Source organism: Chelmon rostratus, chromosome 3 (assembly GCF_017976325.1).
Source record: "Chelmon rostratus isolate fCheRos1 chromosome 3, fCheRos1.pri, whole genome shotgun sequence".
Classification (NCBI taxonomy): Eukaryota; Metazoa; Chordata; class Actinopteri; order Chaetodontiformes; family Chaetodontidae; genus Chelmon; species Chelmon rostratus.
Window position 1 is genome coordinate 21,304,665 of NC_055660.1, and position 21,756 is coordinate 21,326,420.

At 44.1% G+C, this 21,756-nt stretch overlaps 1 protein-coding gene across 1 annotated transcript in view; it reads left to right on the plus strand.

Moving 5' to 3' along the window:
* grin2bb (glutamate receptor, ionotropic, N-methyl D-aspartate 2B, genome duplicate b) overlaps positions 1-19,305 on the plus strand; it is a 68,704-nt gene extending 49,399 nt beyond the window's left edge. Inside the window, exons 9-15 of the mRNA XM_041934169.1 lie at positions 1,413-1,566; positions 2,840-2,965; positions 4,261-4,490; positions 6,249-6,409; positions 8,313-8,500; positions 13,653-13,891; positions 16,894-19,305. Coding sequence (XP_041790103.1) covers positions 1,413-1,566; positions 2,840-2,965; positions 4,261-4,490; positions 6,249-6,409; positions 8,313-8,500; positions 13,653-13,891; positions 16,894-19,305 — 3,510 coding nt within the window. The remainder of the gene's footprint in view (positions 1-1,412; positions 1,567-2,839; positions 2,966-4,260; positions 4,491-6,248; positions 6,410-8,312; positions 8,501-13,652; positions 13,892-16,893) is intronic.
* The last annotated feature ends 2,451 nt before the right edge of the window (positions 19,306-21,756 follow it).

A 21,756-nucleotide genomic window follows, 5' to 3' on the forward strand; every position in this document is an offset into this window, starting at 1 on the left:
ATGCAAACAAAAATCTTTTGTGGCATAAGCCCACCAAACTTCTTGTAAGAACACAGCAACATTGATTGTATTTGGAGTTTCCTGCTATGGATTAATATGTCTTAAATTTCATGCATTTTCATTCACTCATTGTGCTGTATGTTTATTTACTCAAGGTATGTATGATTGTTTTTTTCACCCTCTTCTTGTTTGCTCATCACTTTTGCTGCTTAAGCATTTTGTAATTCGCTTTTCTTTTACAGTATGAATACAAGGCACGGACTGAGTTCCTTTTTAAAATGTAAAAATCAATCAAACAATCAAGTAAATATATAATCTCATGCTAATACTAACTTTGCGGCAAGTGGGGCAGTGTTTTGGTGCTCATGGGAATTTATCTTTATAATAGGTCTAATTATATTGTCTGAATGTCTCTTTCCCTCTGTTAGTTCCTCACTCTCTCTGTCAGCCATCGTGCGCTTGTTCCCCCACAACCTGGCCTGAGGGCGAGCTATGATCAGCTCTGCAAAAACCTCACAAGGAGGGGAACGAGGCTCCTAATCAGACATGGTGAAAGAAAAAGACGTAGAGGAAGAGAACGGAGAGAGAGGGAAGGCAGCCTCAGGGAAAGACCCACTTCTCTCCTGCACACATTAGACATTCAGCACAATGCAGCCTTTACAAATTGACGTAACGTCCGACTTAATTGATTATGGCATTGAACGAGCGACTTTATTATTATGTTAAGAACATAGATGAGTTAAGATGTGCAGGGTAATGTAAAATTACAGTACCTACAATAGTACATACATCAGCATAAAGACAAGGCTATGCAAATGTACAGTGCATGCATGGATGCATTACTCCATGTCCTTCAATGCCTAAGCAAACAGCTAATGATTTAGTATGAATGGAGGAAAACAGGGCAACAGGAAACATAATAAGAGATAGCATAACACACAAAGAAAAAAACTGCAGACAGTGCCAAAGCAAAATCTGAGTAAGATGAAATATCTTAAATCAAGGCACTACCAGGCATTTTTAATGTTAGAGCATTTCACTTGTTTTTGAGTTTTTGCAGTGTAGGATCGTTGTTTATTCCAGCATACTGTACATATCCACATCTTAACACAGTCTTTTGTGCTCCATTTTTATTCATGGCCCGAGGCACCAGAAACTTAGGCCTAAATATACCTGATCATACTCAGGGGGAGGACCCAGCGTAAAAATTCCCCTCTCCTCCTGCGTCAGTTCGACCAAAATAATGTGTTATACCTGGAATAGATGGTGGCTTTTGTGTGAACTGCAGCACTGAGTTCCTTTTCCCATCATGGTTCTGTTCCCACAATCCTGGGAATATTCAGCACGGTACACCCGCTGACCTTTCATGTTTCCCTCCTGTCTGTCTCTGTCTGTGTGTGCTTGACCCTCAGGTGGTGCTGAAGAATGCCCACATGGCAGTAGGATCACTCACTATCAACGAGGAGAGGTCAGAGGTCATTGACTTCTCTGTGCCCTTCATCGAGACAGGGATCAGTGTCATGGTCTCCCGTAGCAACGGAACCGTCTCCCCCTCCGCTTTTCTTGGTGAGCAGATGTGCAGCACGGTCGCTTACATGCACACACACACATCATGTCACATAATAAATGATGAATTAGTAGGTTTTTCACAAAAAAGGGCATTGTTTACTAGTTTTGATGAGTGTGTCTTGGCAGCACGAAACATAAATGTTTAATAAAATGAGCATTTTTCCTTGAAAATCACTAAAAACCAAAATGTCTGTACTTGTATGTCAACATTACTTTGTAAGAAGTAGAATAAACTCTTGTTGTTTTAATAAGCAAGTCAAAAGAAGTCACTTTCCCACCATCCCGTGAGCAACTTGCAATATGATGTCATGGTACACACATAATGAACACACAGAAAAAGCCAGAGGTGCTGTGTAGACATATTTTTGATGAACTGTCCTGTTATATATTGTGTTTCCTGTCACTGCTTCAAACATAAAATTCACCAGTCAAACACTTTCAATGTGAACTAGCAGCACTCTGAAACATTGGCTTTGCATCATTAGTAACTAAATACTAGTCTGAGAGGGCCGCCGGAGGGTCAACAGTAAACAGAGAGGCTATTAGCAATGAGATGCAATAAAAAGAAGTGGAGCTAGATTGCAGCTGCTTTGTTTCCTGTGGATCCTTCATGCCCGTGAAGGCAGTTTGAACCCAGCATGTGAGTGGCCGACTCCACCACTAAGAATGGAAACTGCAACATAGAGAGGTACAGTAATTTTAAACACATTGAATGGCTTTTGCTGAAAAATGCAGACTATAAATAGTATGAAAAGTGGGCATTGATACTATCAACTTTAAAGCGCTCAGAGAAATAAAGGTCATGTGATTCAATGGAAAGCTTCAAAGAGACTGGTAAATGGACCTTGTAGTGAGGTTGTTTTGTTCACGACAGTGCTGTGGGGTTTGTCACAGTCTGTTCTGTGTGTGAAAATTGCAAAGCAGAGTGCAAGTGGTGCAAAATGTGCCCATTTCACTGAGTGCATCTGTCCATTCACACCTACCTACCTTCCTCAGTTTCTCTCTTGCGAAGTGCTTGTTAGTGTTGACGCAAACACAGATTAAATCCATCAACGTGCTACAATGAGCTGACAGAACATAACGTCTGAATACAAATAATCGTGTTGACACCAGGGGGTGATTTTATAATTTCCCTTAATTTGGTTTAATGAACTTCCTCTCTCTTGTCTTCCCACAACCCTCGCTCCCTCCGCTCCCCTTTCCTCTTCCTCTGCACCCTGTATTCCCTCTCGCTCTCACCCACTCCCCCCTCTCTGTCTCTGTGTTTTAGAGCCCTTCAGCGCTGATGTCTGGGTGATGATGTTTGTGATGCTGCTGATCGTGTCGGCCGTGGCCGTGTTTGTGTTTGAGTACTTCAGCCCGGTGGGTTACAATCGCTGTCTGGCAGACGGGCGAGGTGAGAGGATTGCACACACTGGCGCACACACAGGCTCAGACCCAGTCAATCTGTGCACCAAAACGGTGACAATGAGGTGCATTTTCAGGCAATCTCATGTTCTGAAATGAAGACCGAGTTGACATGTTTTGTTACCTTGAATGCATCATTCAAGCGGAGCTCTCCATGTGCTAAATTACTTTAAACAATCCTGTCTGAGTGAGTGCGACTGGAGCGCAGGGATTTACTCTACTCGGTGTCTTGGAGTACTTATCTACATCTACAGTCACTTAAGCTCTTTCACTAATGAAAAGGATCGTTGACAAGAACCAGATAGGTGATCTTAAGTATTCTTAGCATGACTGCGTGAAAAACGACTCGCATTACAATGTCTTTTCCTGTACTGTGCCTTTCTCAAACATAACACAATGCTGCCTCACCGCTACGGGTTGTAAAACCTGACGAATAAGTAGATCTATTACCATACACTGAAAATATGTGTCAGGTTTAATGGTGTCTGACAGTATGGAACAACACTACCCTGTTGAATCAGATTCGGTTCCAGCAGGCCGTTCAAATAAATTTGGCCATCAAAATCAATGGTTCAGATTCAATTCATTTTTTCTCCAGGTTTTATACACCCAGTTCTGTTTGACTCTCTGGATTGCATTAGTCTGCTGCAACAGCAGCCACTCAAGATAAAATCAGAAAAGTGCTATATTGCTGCTCGCAGTCTTTTTATCAAGGACCAGCGGGGATAAGAGTGTTTGGTTTGGAGTTACGGTTCCTGCCATAGTGTTTTCTGAATGTCTTCTGTCACAGCAACTGTTATGTGGTGTATGTGGTTTAAGCACTTGGTTATGTAAGGCTGTTGTCCTAAACCGCTGCTCCAGCTCTAGCATAATTGTAGCCTGCTGCGTGCCGATCTACACCCCTCTTTTTCTTTCTCCCTGTCAGTGATGCCACGGAGCTACAGTAGGTAGTGTTTCCACCCTGCCACCTTGTCATAGTGCCATAGAGGTAGGTGGAGCAGAATTAGTCTTTAACAGTAGGCTGTCACAGCAGCGGCTGGAAGAGCAGATGTGGACCGTATAGATACATCCTGCGATCGCTGACAAACTAAAGTATGGGAATAAATCTAGTCTTTGTCGCCACCATCCATCAAGTGCCTCCCACATTGGCGGTCATGAGTAAATGCAGATAAAGTGAAGTAGTATTTCTGATCTGTGAAACTTCTTGCATCCTCTTTCATCTTTCTTTGTGCCCCCCCTCCTCACCTCCTCCCTCTCGCTTTTATGTCTCACTTTGACTCCCAGAGCCCGGCGGCCCCTCTTTCACCATCGGCAAGGCCATCTGGCTGCTTTGGGGTCTGGTTTTCAACAACTCTGTCCCCGTGCAGAATCCCAAAGGTACCACCAGTAAGATCATGGTGTCAGTGTGGGCCTTCTTCGCTGTCATCTTCCTGGCCTCCTACACTGCCAACCTGGCTGCCTTCATGATCCAGGAGGAGTACGTCGACCAGGTGTCGGGCCTGTCAGATAAAAAGGTGTGAATTTGAGGCAGTGTGAGCGGTTGTGGGGTGGAGGGGCAGGTGTGTCAAAGTACGTCAGGTGGGGCGTTGAGAGACTGGACGGATGCCTGAGCAACTAAACTACTAAAGATTATTTTCATTTTTCATTATTTTATTTAATTTAATCTTGCTTTATGTGTCTTTATTCAACACACTGTTAATACGATAACAGAAAGGTGAGATCAACAAGAACAATCCACCATGTTTCAAATGTGTTCATTTAAATTGATTTTAAAGTAATTTTCTACTAGTTCTATAAAAGTGTATAATGTTACAACATCTTTTCATACAGTTGAATCATCAGTGTTTTGGCTGGTTTGGTCCATAGACAGTATAATAAGTGGAGCGAGCTTCAGGGTCAGCCTCATGTAGAAGAGTCTTAAAACTGCTTTCTTTCTAATGGCCAGCACTGGGTGCAATAAGAAGTGAGATTGCATGTCAGCTTATGAGAAAATGACCCTTCTTCTCACTTGATTTATTACATCAGTAGACGTTTTCGTAATGAGTTTATGGTCTCAGTTGCTTGTTTCAAGTATTCTTCAATAAAGCATGATGTTCATTTTGTAAATTATGGTTCCATTTAGAGTCAAACAGACAATAAAGCAGGATATAATTTACGACGTGGCAAGTTGCTACCACAGCGCGTCCTCGGGTTCTCAGTTAGATCAAGTCAGGATAGAGGAGTAGTGATGAGTATCCGCCCCAGCTCCAACCTCTTATCCAAATATGGTCACTCCTGTATCCAAAAACCAAGATGGTGACGGCCATAACGCCAAACTGGAGCCTTCAGAACACAAACCAATGGGTGATGTCACAGTGGGTTTACATTTGGGTTGGTCACAAATGTATTTGTAAATCTCTGTTTCTCTGTTTGCTGGTAGTTTATCATTTTTCATTCATTTTTTTTGTGACAATAAATATACTAAAATTAGCCCCAGAACAATTTGTAATCAAATGTGTCTGTTTATTTTCCTCCTAAACAAAGATATGTGGAAACGTTTTAAATCAATTTTTTTCAAAATAGATGAGCTATTCCACTTATCAGGTACCCCCTGGGTTAGAAGTGGGAATCACTGTTTTAGTTAATAACAGTAAAAAAAATGGTATAATAAGTTTTGGACAGTTGTTCAGACAAAACTATAGTATATATTTTTATTGCATTTAGTAATATTTTTACTGCATGTTGATTTATTTTATTCTAGTATCTTAATTTTATTTTATAATCTTTCTTATCTGTCTTGTTATCTTGTTTCTAACATGGGGGTTGCAATGCAAATTTCATTGACATGTCATGCTCAATGACAATAAAGAATCTTGAATCTTGAAAACCACCACCTTGGGCATGGGACTATGATAGGCATTTATCACTTTTTTCTAACATTTTATTGACCATACAAAAGCTCAGTTAATTGAGAAAATAAATTGATTGAACAGCAACGAAAATAATCACAAGTTGCAGCCCTGGGCTAATCATTTCAGTACTTGTATGCTTCTGTCGTGAACGGTGGATCTTTATTTTTGAACTTGACTTGGGCATGTTTGTTCTCTCATGTTTGTCTGTCTAATGAGCACAACACTCAAGTCATTTTGAGCTCTCCTAAAGCATAGTCCCATGCTCCTGCTCAGCAGTGCATTAAAGGTTATTTGATGCAGCTCAGTGCCTTTTCTATGCTAACGAGCACTCCTCTGTCATTTTCTCTGTGTGGTTTCTTTTCCGGAAAACCCCCACCACAGTTCCAGAAGCCGAACGAATTCTCGCCGCCATTCCGGTTTGGCACGGTGCCCAATGGGAGTACAGAGCGCAACATCCGCAACAACTACCGGGACATGCATGCTTACATGACCAGCTTCCACCAGAAGAATGTAGATGAAGCGCTGTACAGTCTGAAGACCGGGTGAGGAGCAGAGGGAGAGGGGGGGGGGGCTGGAGAGGCAGATGGGGGGATGTGAGGAAGGAGGGAGTTGAAAAGGATCTCAGCAGGGAAAGAAAAGATGCAGTGTTATGGAGCTGTGAGGTCCTGTGCTGATGCAACACAGAGAAAAGATGATCAAGGAATAAGGAGAGGGAGACAGAGGAAGAGGGGACATTCTGGGCAATGTGGGTGGGCAGCCGGTTGAGCTGTGTGTATCTGCCTGCCACTGCCGCCCAGAATAGCAGCGTAGCCTGTGGTTGCTGCAAAAGCTAGCTGATCTTCACTCTCCCTGCCTCTCAAAGCTAGCTGACATCTTTCTTTCCTATTCACTCTTTCTCTCTGTCTGTCTTCCAGTGTTTCCGTCAACCACTGCTAAAGAATTAAGAATGCAAAGCAGCGATGTACCTCTGGTGTTTGGTGAGAGTTTGAGCTGAATGACCGCAGAGGCCTGTAGAGCCCTGAGGCACCGTTTGATGGTAGTTTGTGAACAAGCTGGACACTGTCATGCCAATTTATTTTGAGCTGAGATGGCATGCCGCGCAGATCCTGACATACCTTGTCACATGGTCGGTTTAGTTATTGGGCCTGAACAATTATACTCGAGCTTGAAGATCATTTCGTGACCTTGGATGCAGCAGCTTGACAAAAGCAAATTCAATGCAAGGTCCAACTTACCTGGCTGTTTCCAAAGCTTTCAAAAACGTCTCGTGGCCTTCCTCATTGGATGGAGACTCAGTTGTCATGGAGATGGTTCAGGTAGAGGAAGACCACAAGATGGGGTTGAAAGCCTCAGATACAATACGTTAGATGTATGTTGAGAAGCGTTTGTTTTGTTAAATGGCCAGACTTACTGGATTCAAGATATTTGCTGGAATAGCACTGCTGCACTTTTTTCCTTGAAGACTAGTAATTCCACATTTTTTAAAGAGGAAGGAAGCAAAGGTGGTCTTTGTTTCAGACATGGTGGCCCACGATAAAATACTGAGGGAAACCCATGAATTGAATAGATTAGAATAGACAGTGGTTGTATCCAACATAAGTCCCCACCTGGATTTCTATATTGTCTGATATTTTATTTTAGTGTATGAAAGTCCTAAATCCAAACTCTCACAATGAAAACAAAAATGATAGTGTCCCAGGCATGCACACCACCCCCTCCTAAGTATCCCTCAAGGCACTAATTTATGGACAAATAAATTTCTACTAATTTTCTTGCAAGTTTCCTTGAAAGACCCATGCAATTTGTCATGAATTATGAGTAAAACAGAAAGAGTTCAATTGTCACACTTTCAGTTAATTAATTCAAATTAAATGCTAAGCTAGCATATCCTAGAGTATTTAATCATTGTGCAGCAGCTCATATGAACATGCAAAAATGTGCACCGGCAGGCATACAAGTCAACATGAATAGAGAATACAGTTTCCAATAATAAATGATTGATTGATAAAGATTTATATGGAGCAGCTCTTGCATTGAGATTACTCTGGAAATCAAGAACTTTTTCAACTCAACACAACTACTGAAGTGAGCAAACATAACTGCCTCTGAAGGCTTGATTTTCTCTGTATTTGGTATCAAATGACATTGTTCTTTCCGTATAACTTTCAAGAAATAATAAGGAAATAAACCCATAATTGAGTGTTATCCTTCACCATTAATGAATCATTAAATTTGGGCAGCAATACAGCAATGACACAAATTATGTCATAAGTATCCTAAAATCTCAATTTATTGGTAACTATTGAATAGTGATGAGTGAGTGAACAAGGGAGTGATTTTTGACACATTCATTCACCGTCACTATGATGATTGGAGGTACAAGAGGCTCCAGAACACGACGTAAAGGTTTCTTCTCACAAATTTTCCTTCCATCGCGCTCCGCAGTAAACTGGACGCCTTCATCTATGACGCTGCGGTGCTGAACTACATGGCGGGCAGAGACGAGGGCTGTAAGCTGGTCACCATCGGGAGCGGAAAAGTGTTCGCCTCCACCGGTTACGGCATCGCCATCCAGAAAGACTCGGGCTGGAAACGGGCTGTGGATCTGGCCATCCTTATGCTGTTTGGAGATGGTGAGGACTTAAATGATGTTTTTATTTGTTTTTATTTATTTATTTATTTGAATATAGTTGCTTAAAATAGTCCAGAGCAGGGCAGGAATTTCATAGTGGCTATGAGGGCCATGGCTTTCCCTGGGTTTGCCCCTCAAAAAGTGAGGTCCCACAGCCACAGAGGCCTTGATGCCCCGCCCACACTCCACAGCTGACTTTCTCCTCTGCCTCTTTCTTGTCAATAAAGTTTTTAGATGCCAGTGTCTACCACTGTTTACTGAGGATCATCATCAAGTAAAATGCTGGACACAGAACCAGCGGTGGGTTCGTTTAGGAGCCTCGTTTGATCCGCTGGAGAACAGTCGCTATTTATGATGACAGTATTTTAGCCTAAGGAATTATTTTGTTAAATAAGCAGCTTTTTTTTTTCTTTTTATTCATAGTTGAAAATAAAATCACCCTTAACCTGAAGTTAAATAAGTTACAGTTAGCTTAAGTTACAGAGATGAAATTCCAGGCCTGACCCAGGGCCAAATAAACTCAGAGGGTTTTAAAGCAATAATGAAAGACTAATCGAATCCAGTTTCATTTTCATATATTTTTGGAGATAATGGTTTAAGCAGTGTCCTATTTTCTTTCTAATATCCTCACAGTGAATAGATTGGGCCTACACATTATTTCATTATCTCGGTGGAAACAGCCATTTCAGAGGACAACCAGCAGGCTGAGAGACTGCAGCTGCTGCAGTTGCAGAAGCAAAGGCAGGAGTGTGGAAGGAGTTTGTTTGCTTGGGAACTCTGGAGGTTCTGGCATGAACAGGAAATATTGACCTTATCTGGAGATAGACAGAAGGAAATGCATAAAACAGGGAAACCTTAGTTCTATTTTTGATTTGTTGACACTGTAACATCTCAACAAGGAAAGTTTTTCAAATTTATCACTGACAGGAACTGAGTTTGAGAGCTTGTCTACAGTCTAATTTGTTTTTACTCTTGGTCCATGAATTACTTTGACATATCAAAAGTAAAATCCCCCCTGATTTGCACTAGTGTAGAGTTCTAGGATATTCTTCCTGGTAGCTACTAAGCCACCTTAGAAAAAGCAGACATAAAAGCTGTAAAGCTCAGCCTACGATTTAGAAAAGTGCATAAATAATGTAAACCCTGTTCCACCTCCAATGGCTGATAAGTGATGTGCAGGGAGCGCAGGAGGACCGTGAGCGTTCATAACCAGCACACGTGTCTTTGTAGAAAATATTACTGTAGCGCTGTGACACCAGCTTATCAATTCAACAATATGGTGGCAGGATATCGCTGACTCCAGCAGCACTTCATCATGTGAATATTTATATAAGGAGGAGGCTGAATCCCCATCAGTGTATTGTACACTGCATGTGCCGCAGAGCAGCGCTCTCAGTTAGAAGGCCGGCTTTTGTTTTGAGCCCCAGCTGCTGTTGTGTGTTTTGGGTAGTGACCGGGAGACGGCAGCAGGGTGTCTGGCGTCACTCTGAGAGAATGACAAGTGCAGTGATCCGCGAGGGCCTCTGCATCGAGCTGCTGCTCTGTCATGATGAGACAGTCGAGCCAGTTGAGGTGGTTTGTGAGCATGTTTAGGATGGCCATTTGGCACCTGTGTTTGAACGGGCAGGCAGTCCCCATCAGTATAGACAGTTAATGAGACAGTAGGCCCACATTATAAAACAGCACTCGCATCTCATAACTCCAAAGTGCTGCAGTGTTGGTTTGAGAATTGAACTGCAGCTGAACTTTAGTATTTTGTGGAGATGAAGTGAACGCTTCCTAAAGCTTCAGATCCACATTGCAACAGGAAATTACGGTTTATAAAATATTACAGGAAACCATCAGTCTGTGATGCAGGTTTTCTTTTCTTTAAATCACTTATTCTGCTATCAAATGTACTAAAATTGTTTTATAGAAAATTCTCATAGCATGTTCCGCTCACTTTGTTCTCCCTTTGACATTTTCTCACTCAACATATGGACACCTGTTACGACGTGACTTACATTCCGCTCTAAGGCCGTGTGATAACAATTTAACTGTTGCCGTGACAACTGAGCAGTTGAGGAGTCTGACGAGATGTGTTTGAAAGCTTCGCAGGTCACAGCGTTTCTGTCAACTTCGATTTCCAAGGTCAAGAATTAATATTTTGAGGTTGAAGGTTCAAGACTGGATTGAAGGTTTAATGTGGGCTTAATGTGCAGCAGTATAATAAAAAAACACATCTGATCATACTTGGTGTTCACTATTCACAGGATTGAAAAAAATGATATGGAGACCCCGTCTACTGCCTGATGTCTCTGCAGCCCTTTAATAGGTGCCAGAAAGTGATAGTGGATGTGGATGTGGATGAATGTTGTAAGGCATATTGGTTGTTTACTGACAAGTAGGATACTTTTGCTCTCAGGAATGTAATGAATTAATGCATCATCAGTTACTCCTACTGTACTACATGTATTACAGTGTGTCCCATGTTTTCGTCATTTGTGACAGGGGAAGGGTTCCTGCCTATAGAGAAGGCATGAGGTTCTTATGGGAACATGAATGTGGAATAAAAGATTTAAAAATGCATCACCAGTCATGGATTTGGCAGCAATTTTACATTTTGTGTCTTCATGTAAAAGAGACGATTGTCCCGCTGGGAATCCTTTGGAGAAAACACCTACAGTAACGCTCCACCCCCAGTCATTGTATGTGCTCCATACTGCTCACCAGCTGCCAGATCATGTATTCTACAGCACACTGACGCACACACACACACAGTTGCCTTCAATGTGCTATCACTTTCCATCACGGTGTGTGTCATGGACGAAGGGGTCAGAGCAGAGACAACATTCACCATGAATCAGATGTTTAGGAGCCAGATCGACTCAGACCTCGACATACTCTGTTCAGTGTTGTCCACTAAAGTGCCAGTGTGTGTATGCAAGATGTGTGTGGGTTTGTCACATGTGACTGCGTGCATGTTTGAGTGCGTGTTACGCGAAGATCAGACAACATGTCTGCACAAATTTACCAAATGGAAGTAAAGTCTTATTGTTCTGTCAAGTGAGTACATGAGGCCAGCACATCAGACATTACCTCTCATTACTTCATGCAGACTGTTTGGCTGTCAGCACACATATGTTAGTCCAGGTTTAGAGATCAGACTCATCGATGTTTGCTCATATCTGTCATGTCCTGTTAGGAGTCCAGATATGACCATGGTGTATGTCATATGTGCAGAAGGAGAGGAGCCTCCTTACAGGAAAACTGAGTGCAAAGCAGATACAGAATCAGGAGGAATGTGGAAAAAATATAGATGATGGAGGAGGAGAGGGGTGGGGAAAATGATGGATAAGAGTGGAGGTAGGATTCGAAAGTGGAGAGTAATTAGAATAATATAGATTTCAATTACATCATAGATTCTGCTCATTGATTCATTTACAGTGCTTAATCAATATCTATTGTGATTGAATTGGGTTCTTGTTGTGGGGTCGATAACAATTACATACAGATTTAAAAGCATCAGGTGTGCATGCAGCAGAGCGTTTACCCTGCCCTTATGTCATTGTCACTGAAATCTGCAGGCTTGTAATAACACACTTCATACACAGTTTGGCTCTGAATGAGAACCAGTTTGCAGTTCCCATCTGGTCTGGAGACAATATCTGTTATTAATTTAAAAACATCTTCATATTTTTCTTATTGAAGGAATACTTTGACATTTTGGAAAATACATATACTCACTTTTTTTCTGAGAGACAGATGAAAAGATTGATATCACTCTAATGTCTGTGCATTAAGTATGGAGCTGGACGCAGGAGGTGATTAGCTTAGCTAGCTTAGCATAAAGACTGGAAGCAAGGGGAAACAGTAGCCTGATTCTAATGCTGGTACCTCTAAAGCTAATTAATGAATATGTTGATTATCATTTGTTTAACAAAACAGAAATGTAAAAACAAATATTTGTGGTTTCACAAGGAGTTGTGTGCTCTAAGTATTCCTTGGCTATCAACACAGTGACTTTCTTGAGTCATCACACTGAGGTTGCCAGGTTTGGAGCCGTCGTGCAGAGACCCTGGGGTGGGCGATATGGACTAAAATTTATATCACAGTATTTGTTTGTTCTTTTGTTTTTTACCGTATTATATTATTCCAAACATAAAGGTAAAGTCCACTCAAAACATGATTCTTCCTCTTTTCACTCTATTAGCAATGTAAGGGAACATATCTTAAGATATGTATTGGCTCCCAGTAGGAATGAAAATGAGGAATAGGCATGACCCATAATGTTGTAGTGACATTTCCATCAATTTGATCCACTGGGTCCTCGGTGGGACTCGATGAAGACTTTTTGTGTTGTTTCTTGCAGGAAACAACAGAGAAATTGAGGTGCGTTGTTTGTCACGTTACCTTCCACATCTTTGTGTCACCGGAGTCTTTGTTACAGCGAGGAAACACTAGTTAATGGATGTAGCTGCGTCATGAGTCACATCCAGTACTAGTTATCAGCATGATAACAACTAAAAGTTCTTAGTTAAGTAAGAAAGTCTTCGTGAAAACTTGTGAAAACAGCTGTCAGACAAACAACACACACACACACACACACACACACACACACACACACATCTGTACACAGAACAGTGTTATGCAAGCATTGGGAAAATATATATCCCCTTGATCTTACACAGACACACACAGACAACAGACCATCGGTGCAGATCAAACAAATCTCTCTGGACGTGTCCTCCCCCTTTAGCAGCCCCCCCCCCAGAGATGTGGAACTGAGGGGGACACATTTTAGGGGACGGAAACACTTGTCACATGACTACGCACACACTTCCTCCCTGAGGACTGTCAAATCCCAGCAGGCAGTTGTTTTTTTTCCCACAACAAGGAAGGGATAGCCTTGCATAAGCAATCCTTAATGAGGAAGATCCTCGGGGGGGACATTCAGTCAAAATAATGCAACATGACATTTGTTGCACGTACATAAGACCTGAGCTGTTTTTGGCATCAACTCCAAAACCCCATCCAAAAAATGTGTCCTCTCTTTTTGCACTCACACTTGCATTTTCAGACACCTACGGGCAAACTGTTTTCACAAACATACACACAACAGCACCAACACGTTGATACAGTAACCTGTGTGCGTGTGTCTCTGCTCCCTCCAGGTGAGATGGAGGAGTTTGAGGCCCTGTGGCTGACAGGCATCTGCCACAATGAGAAGAACGAGGTGATGAGCAGTCAACTAGACGTGGACAACATGGCGGGGGTCTTCTACATGCTTGGGGCCGCCATGGTCCTGTCATTAATCACCTTCATCTGTGAACATTTATTCTACTGGCAGCTGCGCTTCTGCTTCATGGGCGTGTGCTCCGGAAAGCCCGGGGTCACCTTCTCCATTAGCAGAGTGAGTGCGCTCGTGTTTTATTTTAGGTCTGACCTTTGTCCTCCTGACAGAAAGATCACAGGAGTGGTTGTTTTAAAACCACTGGCTGCGGTTGAGGCGTATCGAGTCGGTCAGGGGGATACGATGACTCACCTGACGTACCTGTGGCTTTTTTAGCTCAGGCAGTCGTTAAACAACAGAACACAAGTCAAAAGCATCCTGAGCTATATGAGCAAAAAACCCCTTCTCCTTTCTTATTTGCATATTTTAAAATTGTTTTTATTATTTTACAATAACCTCATGTTATTAGCAGTACAAATTGAATTTAATTGGTGTGCCTCTCCAAGACACTTAAAATACTGTACTGCACATTTTCTTTATCAGAGTAACCACAAATATTTGAATGAAGAAAATGTCTTGCATTGAAGATTAATGACAATCATGTCGACTTGAAAAGGTTTGTTCCAAAATATGTTTAATTAGAATTCTGAAGGTGTGAAATATGATTGAGGTGTGAGGTTTCTGGTGTATCTGACTGCAGCTACAAGCTTACAGCAGACGACAGATGTTTACTCAAAGTAAAGGTGTAAGTATGCTCAAAACAACCACGTCTGAAGGCAAAAGTGTTGATAGCTGTTACAAACGGCCACATTTGAAGGCGGGCTGAAAAGGCTGCCGCAGTAGAGAGAGGCGAGACGTGATCGTGTCATTTTCAGACAGTCTCTCCTCAAAGGCATTCATTGTGTTGCTCTAGTTCTTTACACAGTAAAAGTAATTTTGCTAAAAAGTTCAAAAAGCAAACTAAAGAGAGAACCCAGTCGTCTGAACTCTCTCACCTCCACACGCCTGGCCAATCGCTGCATTGTCAGTTTGTCCAAATTTTGGACGCAGCATTGGTGGAGACTGTTCTAAAGCAATTTTTTCAAACAATGTTGATGTGCACGTCGCCACACAAGAAGCGGTCACAACAAGCATTATTGCTCGCAAGGAGCATCACTATCAGTATGTTGACTGACAGCGAGACCCAGCAGCATCAGTCCCTGACAGGGTCAACGTCTTTGAGAAGGTCTGCTGTTCATCAACTTCGTGTTGCTGAAATAAAAGCTGTTTACTATGCTGCACGTTCTCAGCCGATGACCTGAAGGTGTGTCTGTGGATGTCGGAGAGCTCGTCTCAGCGTGGTTAAGACTCAAACTGTTCAAACGGGTCACTTAACAAGGTGCCACAGTGTTACTGATGCAGTTTGTTAAGGTCCATGTAAATAATCACTGCAGGTGTAATTCATCTGCATAATGTTACCTTTTAAGAGAGGGGTCAGGGGCTTATTTTGTTGCATGCAAACAGTCTCAGTTATTATTCGCCTGCGAAAAGGACACCAGTGTTTATGCATTTGGTGTTGAGGCTGAAGGTGATTCTAATTGTAATGTAATTTGGTTTGCACCTACTCATACCAACCTGAAAGCACTTAAAACACAGATCTGGCCTCGAGCACTTCAGAAACACACACAGAAACTCTTCCTTTTTTGTTGAATTGGCAGCAATCGCTCTCTCTTTTTTGCCCCTGCAACTAATATTTTTATGCAACACATAAGCATCCATTTCTGCATGGCAGCTTTAAGATTCACTCTAAGCTCTAATGTGCTCGAGACTAATTTTGCTTGTTGTATTACGACATCCATTTTAAGTGCATAACACTGACGCTGAAGTGCGGCGAAGATAGTGCAGCCTTCAAGAAAATTTCAGTTCATATACAGTATATAGAAAGAGTAAGGATGGACAAATGATGAGACCACAAAGGGCTAATAACATACAGAGGAAGAAAAAGAGATCAGTTAGCGAGAGTCATGATAAAGAATAAGACCGTCAGCAGGACAAAGGCAGAGTAGAAAGGAACAGACACAGCGTTGTGCCAGTAACCTCTGTTCTATTACCTTTCACAGCAGCTGTAGTAGCTATAGATGTAGGGAGATAAAGACCGACAATCCCATTGGAGCGTCTGCCGCTCACCTGAGCACCCGGAAACGGAGATAAAGCAGACACAAAGAGAGAGAACGGAGGCATGAAAGGAAAGAGGGTTGACGATTCAGATTCATGAATGTAGCTCGGCGATGGGGAAAGTGACTAAGAGACAGACAGAAACTGTTTCTGACAAGTTGACGCCTTTGAGGAATGCTGGCCGGCGCGCCGGCTGGTGGGTAGTGTGTCCTCGACCTTTCAGATTTGGCTGTTGCCTCGTCCACAGATTCCCTCAGCCCCCATTTGCACACGCTTGTTTGACTTCGCTCGCAAAAAGGCTTCCCCCTCTCTTGAAAAATCCTGCTTTTTCCCAAAGAGCTAAAACAAACACACACACGCTGATGGATAATGACATGTCAAATAGAGGATCGTTAGCGCGCGTGTCTCGGATTTCAACAGAGAGTCCGACAAAATTTTGCAAAGTGATTCATTTCCTTGACGAGGTTTTTTTCATGAAGGGAAAAAACAATCACAAGGTGGAAAAGCAGTGGCATCAGTGTCAGCTGAATTTAAATGACATTGATTAAATGTATTGATTGGTGGTCAAAACCATGAGCTTACTGCACCCCTTGTGTAATCAATCAAGGCTTTGATCTGCTCGTTCGCCCCCCTCAGTCCTCTGCGTCTTAGGTGGAGTGGCGAGCAGCTGAAAGGGTCCATGCTGTTCCCCTGAGAAAAGTCATTTATGAACTGAGCCTCTATTACTGTTTAATAGTGTGTAAATGAGAGGGTGGTCAGAGAGGACAGAGCAATGCATTAACCTCTCTCTGCCTCTGTCTCTTCTTGTGTCTCTCTGTCTGTCTGTCTGTCTCTTTATGTGTCTGGTGTTTGACTCGCTAACATTAAATCCTGTTTGGTTCTCGATTCCTTACGACTGCCACACATTTCTCTGTTGTTTTCTTCTCACTCGGGCTTCATATCTCACCACTCTCACTCTTGTTCTTCCTTCCTGTCTCACCCTCTCTTTCTCTCTCTACCTCCCCTTTTTTATAATTTTCACGCTCCAGGGTATCTACAGCTGCATCCATGGGGTACAAATCGAGGAAAACAAGTCAACCATAGACTCGCCCTCGGCCACCATGAAGAAGAACATGAACAACACCCACTCCAACATCCTGCGGTTGCTCCGCACTGCCAAGGACATGACCGCCGTCCCGGGCATTAACGGCTCTCCACACGCCGCTCTGGAGTATAGCCACAGTGGTCGCGACTCGGCCATCTATGATATTCAGGAGCACCGGCGCAGCTTGGTAGGTCACCCTGTTGACTGCAAGTCAGCGCCGCCCTACCTGCCAGAGGACAACATGTTCACTGACTACATCAGCGAGGTGGAGAGGACTTTTGGCAACTTGCCCCTGAAGGACAGCAACCTGTACCAGGACCATTACCTGCACCACCACCCGGCCTCGGCTCTGGGTATGTCCGGCCCCCCGCCTAATAGGCCGCGTAGCTTAGGCAGCACTAGCTCGTTGGAGGGGGGCTTGTTCGATTGCGACAGTTTAGGGGGAGGGGTAGCACCCATCTTCACCACCCAGCCCCGCCCCTCTATGACTCACAGGAATACCAATAAATTTGACCTGATTGCTGGCCACACCCCTGCGGATTCCAGCCAGGGTGGGTTCAAGGGGAGCAATGTGTACGGGAGGTTCTCTTTCAAAGGAGGCGCATCCAGCACGGGGCTCATCGGGGGTCATGACAGGTACTGTGGTGGGGGTGGGGGAGGCTCGGGGGGTGACGATGGGAACATTCGCTCTGATGTTTCGGATATCTCCACGCACACTGTCACCTACGGCAACCTGGAGGGCAACAACAAGAGGCGTAAGCAGTACAGGGACAGCCTGAAAAAGAGGCCAGCCTCGGCCAAATGCAGACGGGAACAGGACGAGATAGAGCTGAGCGGCTTGAGGAGGAGACCCCACCACCACACCGTCCACCACCACTTCCCTCATGGGCCCCAGGCACACCGCACGGTCTCACCTCCCCTGGAGCGGAAGAGGGGAGGAGGAGGGGGTAATTCTTCACCTTACTTGTTCCGCAAAGACAAAGAGAACCTGAGGGATTTCTATGCGGACCAGTTTCGCTCCAAGGAGGGCAAGGCCAAGTGGGAGCAAGAGGGTGGAAGTGGAGGAAGTGGTGTGGGCGGTGGTAGCGGTGGCGGTATCTGTAAAAGCTTGGTACCTGTAGAAGACTTCCTCAAAGGTAAAGGCAAGAAGCCGGAGTGTAAAGGTGGGCTTGGCTCAGTGTCAGCAGGGCAGCAGGCCCACACTTGCTGGGAGAAGGGGGTCTCTGGGCTAGGAGGGGGGGGCATAGCGGGGGGTGACTGGGAGTGTCGTAACTGCCACAGTGTGTGTCACCATGGTGGAGGCGTAGGAGGAGGTGGCACGTGCCCACCTAGCGGAGTTGGGGGTACCAGCAGTCGCCCCAGCTCCGCTAGCTGCAAACGCTGCGACTCCTGTAAGATCCAGCCGAGCAACCTTTACAACATCAGTGAGGATAATAACATGGTGTTCACCGGAGGGAAGAGTAGCGTAGGACCCAGCCAAACACAAACTCAGGCACAGCGCAGGAAGCTAGGGCCGGGTGGGAGGGTGTTACGGAGGCAACACTCATATGACACATTTGTGGATCTGCAGAGGGAGGGCGCAGGCCGCATGGGAGGGGTCGGCGGAGGCGTCGGGGGGCAGTTTCCCCAGCCCCGAAGTGTGAGCTTGAAAGAGAAAGACCGCTTCGTCGAGGGCCCCAGCCCTTACGCTCACATGTTTGAGAGGTACGCAGGTGACAGGGAGTCCTCCATGTTCGGAGGAATAGGCGGGGACAGGGCGAAGGGAGGCTCCTCCTTCAGTTTGTTCCGTGGAGGCGAAGGTGGGTTGCATCAGCGGTCGGTAGGGGAGAGAGACCTGAGAGACAGAGATAGAGCTATGATGGGAGGTGGGGGCTGTGGTGGTGGTGGTGGTGGTGGTGGTAGCAGAGGGGCCGGGACTTACTCCTTGTCTAAATCTCTCTACCCAGATAAGGTGAACCAGAACCCCTTCATCCCAACCTTCGGCGACGACCAGTGTCTTTTACACGGTGCCAAACCGTACTACATCAAAAAGCCACAGACGCAGCAACAGCAGCAGCAGCAGCAGCAACTTCTCAACAACAGCCGAGGAGGAGGGGACTTCCGCGGCTCCATGGGAGCGACTTCCTATTTGCCCGCGTCTGCCACAGCTGGGGTGATGTCCAATGTGGCCCCCAGGTTCCCCAAAGAGCTGTGTCTAGGCGGGGTGGGAGGGCCCATGGGGAATCACCACGGGGCCAACAAGCTACTGCCCGGGGGCAGGGACACGTTAGGTTTGGGGCAGGGACAGAGACCCTTCAACGGTGCCAGCAATGGACACGTTTATGAAAAGCTCTCCAGCATCGAGTCGGACGTCTGAGGGTGAAGACGGAGGAAGGAAGACAGAGAGAGAAGACGGAGTGGGTGAAGAAAAGAGGGGGAGAGAAACATGCCGAGGAAAGAAGAGAAAGAGCACAGGCTGATGGCCTCTCTGTGTGCGCCGTCCTCACACCAATAAACGGAAAGAGTTTGGACGATGCACCGAGGCCACTGCAGGCTAAGTTGTGGTGAAGTCCGACGGAAGACAAGTTTTTAATGAGAAGAGAGGATTCTGGTGCTGCTCCGACGCTCCGAGAGAGAGAGGGAGGGAGGGAGGGAGGGAGGGATGGGAAAAAAGTGAAATAAAATCTCCGGCCTCTGCTCTCTTTACGTGCTCATTGTCTTTCCCTCCCTCCTGCAGTTCTTTAACACCAAAACAAACATTTTGTTTAGCAATGGAAATACAATCATGAATGAAAAATCAACGCTTCTGTTGAAGTAACAGGGTAAACTAATAATTGTATTGATAATGTTGATAATATTATTGAATATTATTCCAGTGTTTAATGATGATCGGTTTGGGTTGTTTTTAAATTTGATTTCTTTAAATAGTTCATGTTACATATTTGTATGATGTTGATTCTTTCTTAGCTTACCAATATTACAGGACACTGGTAGACCAGTTGTCAGTACGGATCTTTTTTGGGTTCCTGTAATTTGGTCTCTTCTTTGCTATTAACTCTTCATGTTTGATTTTTTTATACTTTTCTTACTTTCGAGTGCTGTGAAGTGTATGTGAAAGGCATGACTTGCTGGGTACATTCTATGTACTTATAAATTTGCGAAGAAGGTCTTTTTTTCCAGCTGCAGAAGCAACATCATCATACTGATTTGCCGCTTCCTCTCGTTTTTCTGCTTGGCAGAACCCGAATGGGTCTCACATTTTGAGCTGGATGTGCCTTAAAGGATTAATACTGATTTTTTACACATGAGATCTGTTTTGTTGGTCGACAGATTCACCTGCAAACGAGAAGTCCATTGATCTGAGAGTGACACATCACAAAGCCTGATATGAGAGTTTCATGAGCATAACAGACTTTTAGACATTTAGCAGGTACAAAACAAAGCAGAGAAACTACTGCAGCACAGGAAGCTTAAATTCCTACATAGATCCCCAACAATAAAAGTAACCAAAAGCAGGCTTACAAGGGTTAAAACCACAGTGCCACGATAAGTAAACATTCCTGTTCCCCCTTAAGTCAGGTTCAGTAGAACCGTGCCGCTGTATGCTAAGAAATAAACCTTAGAAATAAAATTACCGAGCTGCATCTTGTACTATTAACTCCTCAATTAATCTAACTGCAAGTCAGTTTCCTTTGAATCATTTACTAAGAAGCTCAAGAAGCTCTATCACACCTCACCTCCTCAAGCCCCAGTGTTCACTTTTGCGTAATGGATGACCCAGGAACCAGCTTTCCATTAAATACATGTAAATCACATTTAATGTCCACTAGTTGCACTCGTCGCGTTTCATTGGGTCCGACTCAATTGGCCGTGACAGTTTTTCTGTTCGGGACAGGGACATAATGGACTCTGAGTGAGGCCTCCATTCCCGGAATGAGTGGCCCGGCTCGTTAATTATTGCATGATTACAGCTATGAGCCCTGCCTGCTGGATGAGATGGTCACATGCGAATGGTGGGAGGAGAACAAGTGTGGGACATCTTCACTCTGCTGGTGTAAAGGCTCACAGCAGGCTCCTAATCTCAACCGCGCCAGTGCACAGTCCCCAACGGTCTCCTGACCTACTGTCACTCATTCAGAACCTTCCTGGTGCTCACCTTTATAGCACGACGTTGGATTTCATGCAGTGTTTTTGGCTTAGGAACAAGGCAAACAGTATGAACGCTGTAGAGCTTCTGAGCAGGTAACAAAATCCAAATACCAGCACCTCTAAAGTTCACTAATTAACATATTATATGTTATAACTTGTTTGTTAAATTCATACAAGACACACAACTTCTCATTTGTACACATTTTTAGAGTTGATGTCCAAATGAAATGAACAAGATAAACATGTTGATGAGTGAGCTTCAGAGGTGCTGGTCGGTGGTTTCTGCTACTTTTGGACAGGTCACCCGTTTCCCTTTTTTTAATCCATATGCTAAAATAAGATAAGCTAACCGGCTGCTAGCTTCAAATGTTACACAAATATAATGTTGAGGTATTCCTTTAAGCTATTTTCTTGCAATCAAGAGAACCGGGATAATAGAAATCTGTACCTGGGTGGACTCAATCATCAATTCTCCCACCGTGTTGCTCAAACTTTGTTTCAAACATTGTTCACCAAACAGCACAAAAAACATAATTTCAGCGTGGACTGTAACCTTGATTTCTCCCTCCACCAGAGCATAATCTGTTTCACATGCTGAGATTTTGATGAAGGAAAGAATTTGCCCTCAAGTGCAAGGTCCTGTGTGGATTGTGTCAGCTGCAGACGTTTGAGGAGAAAA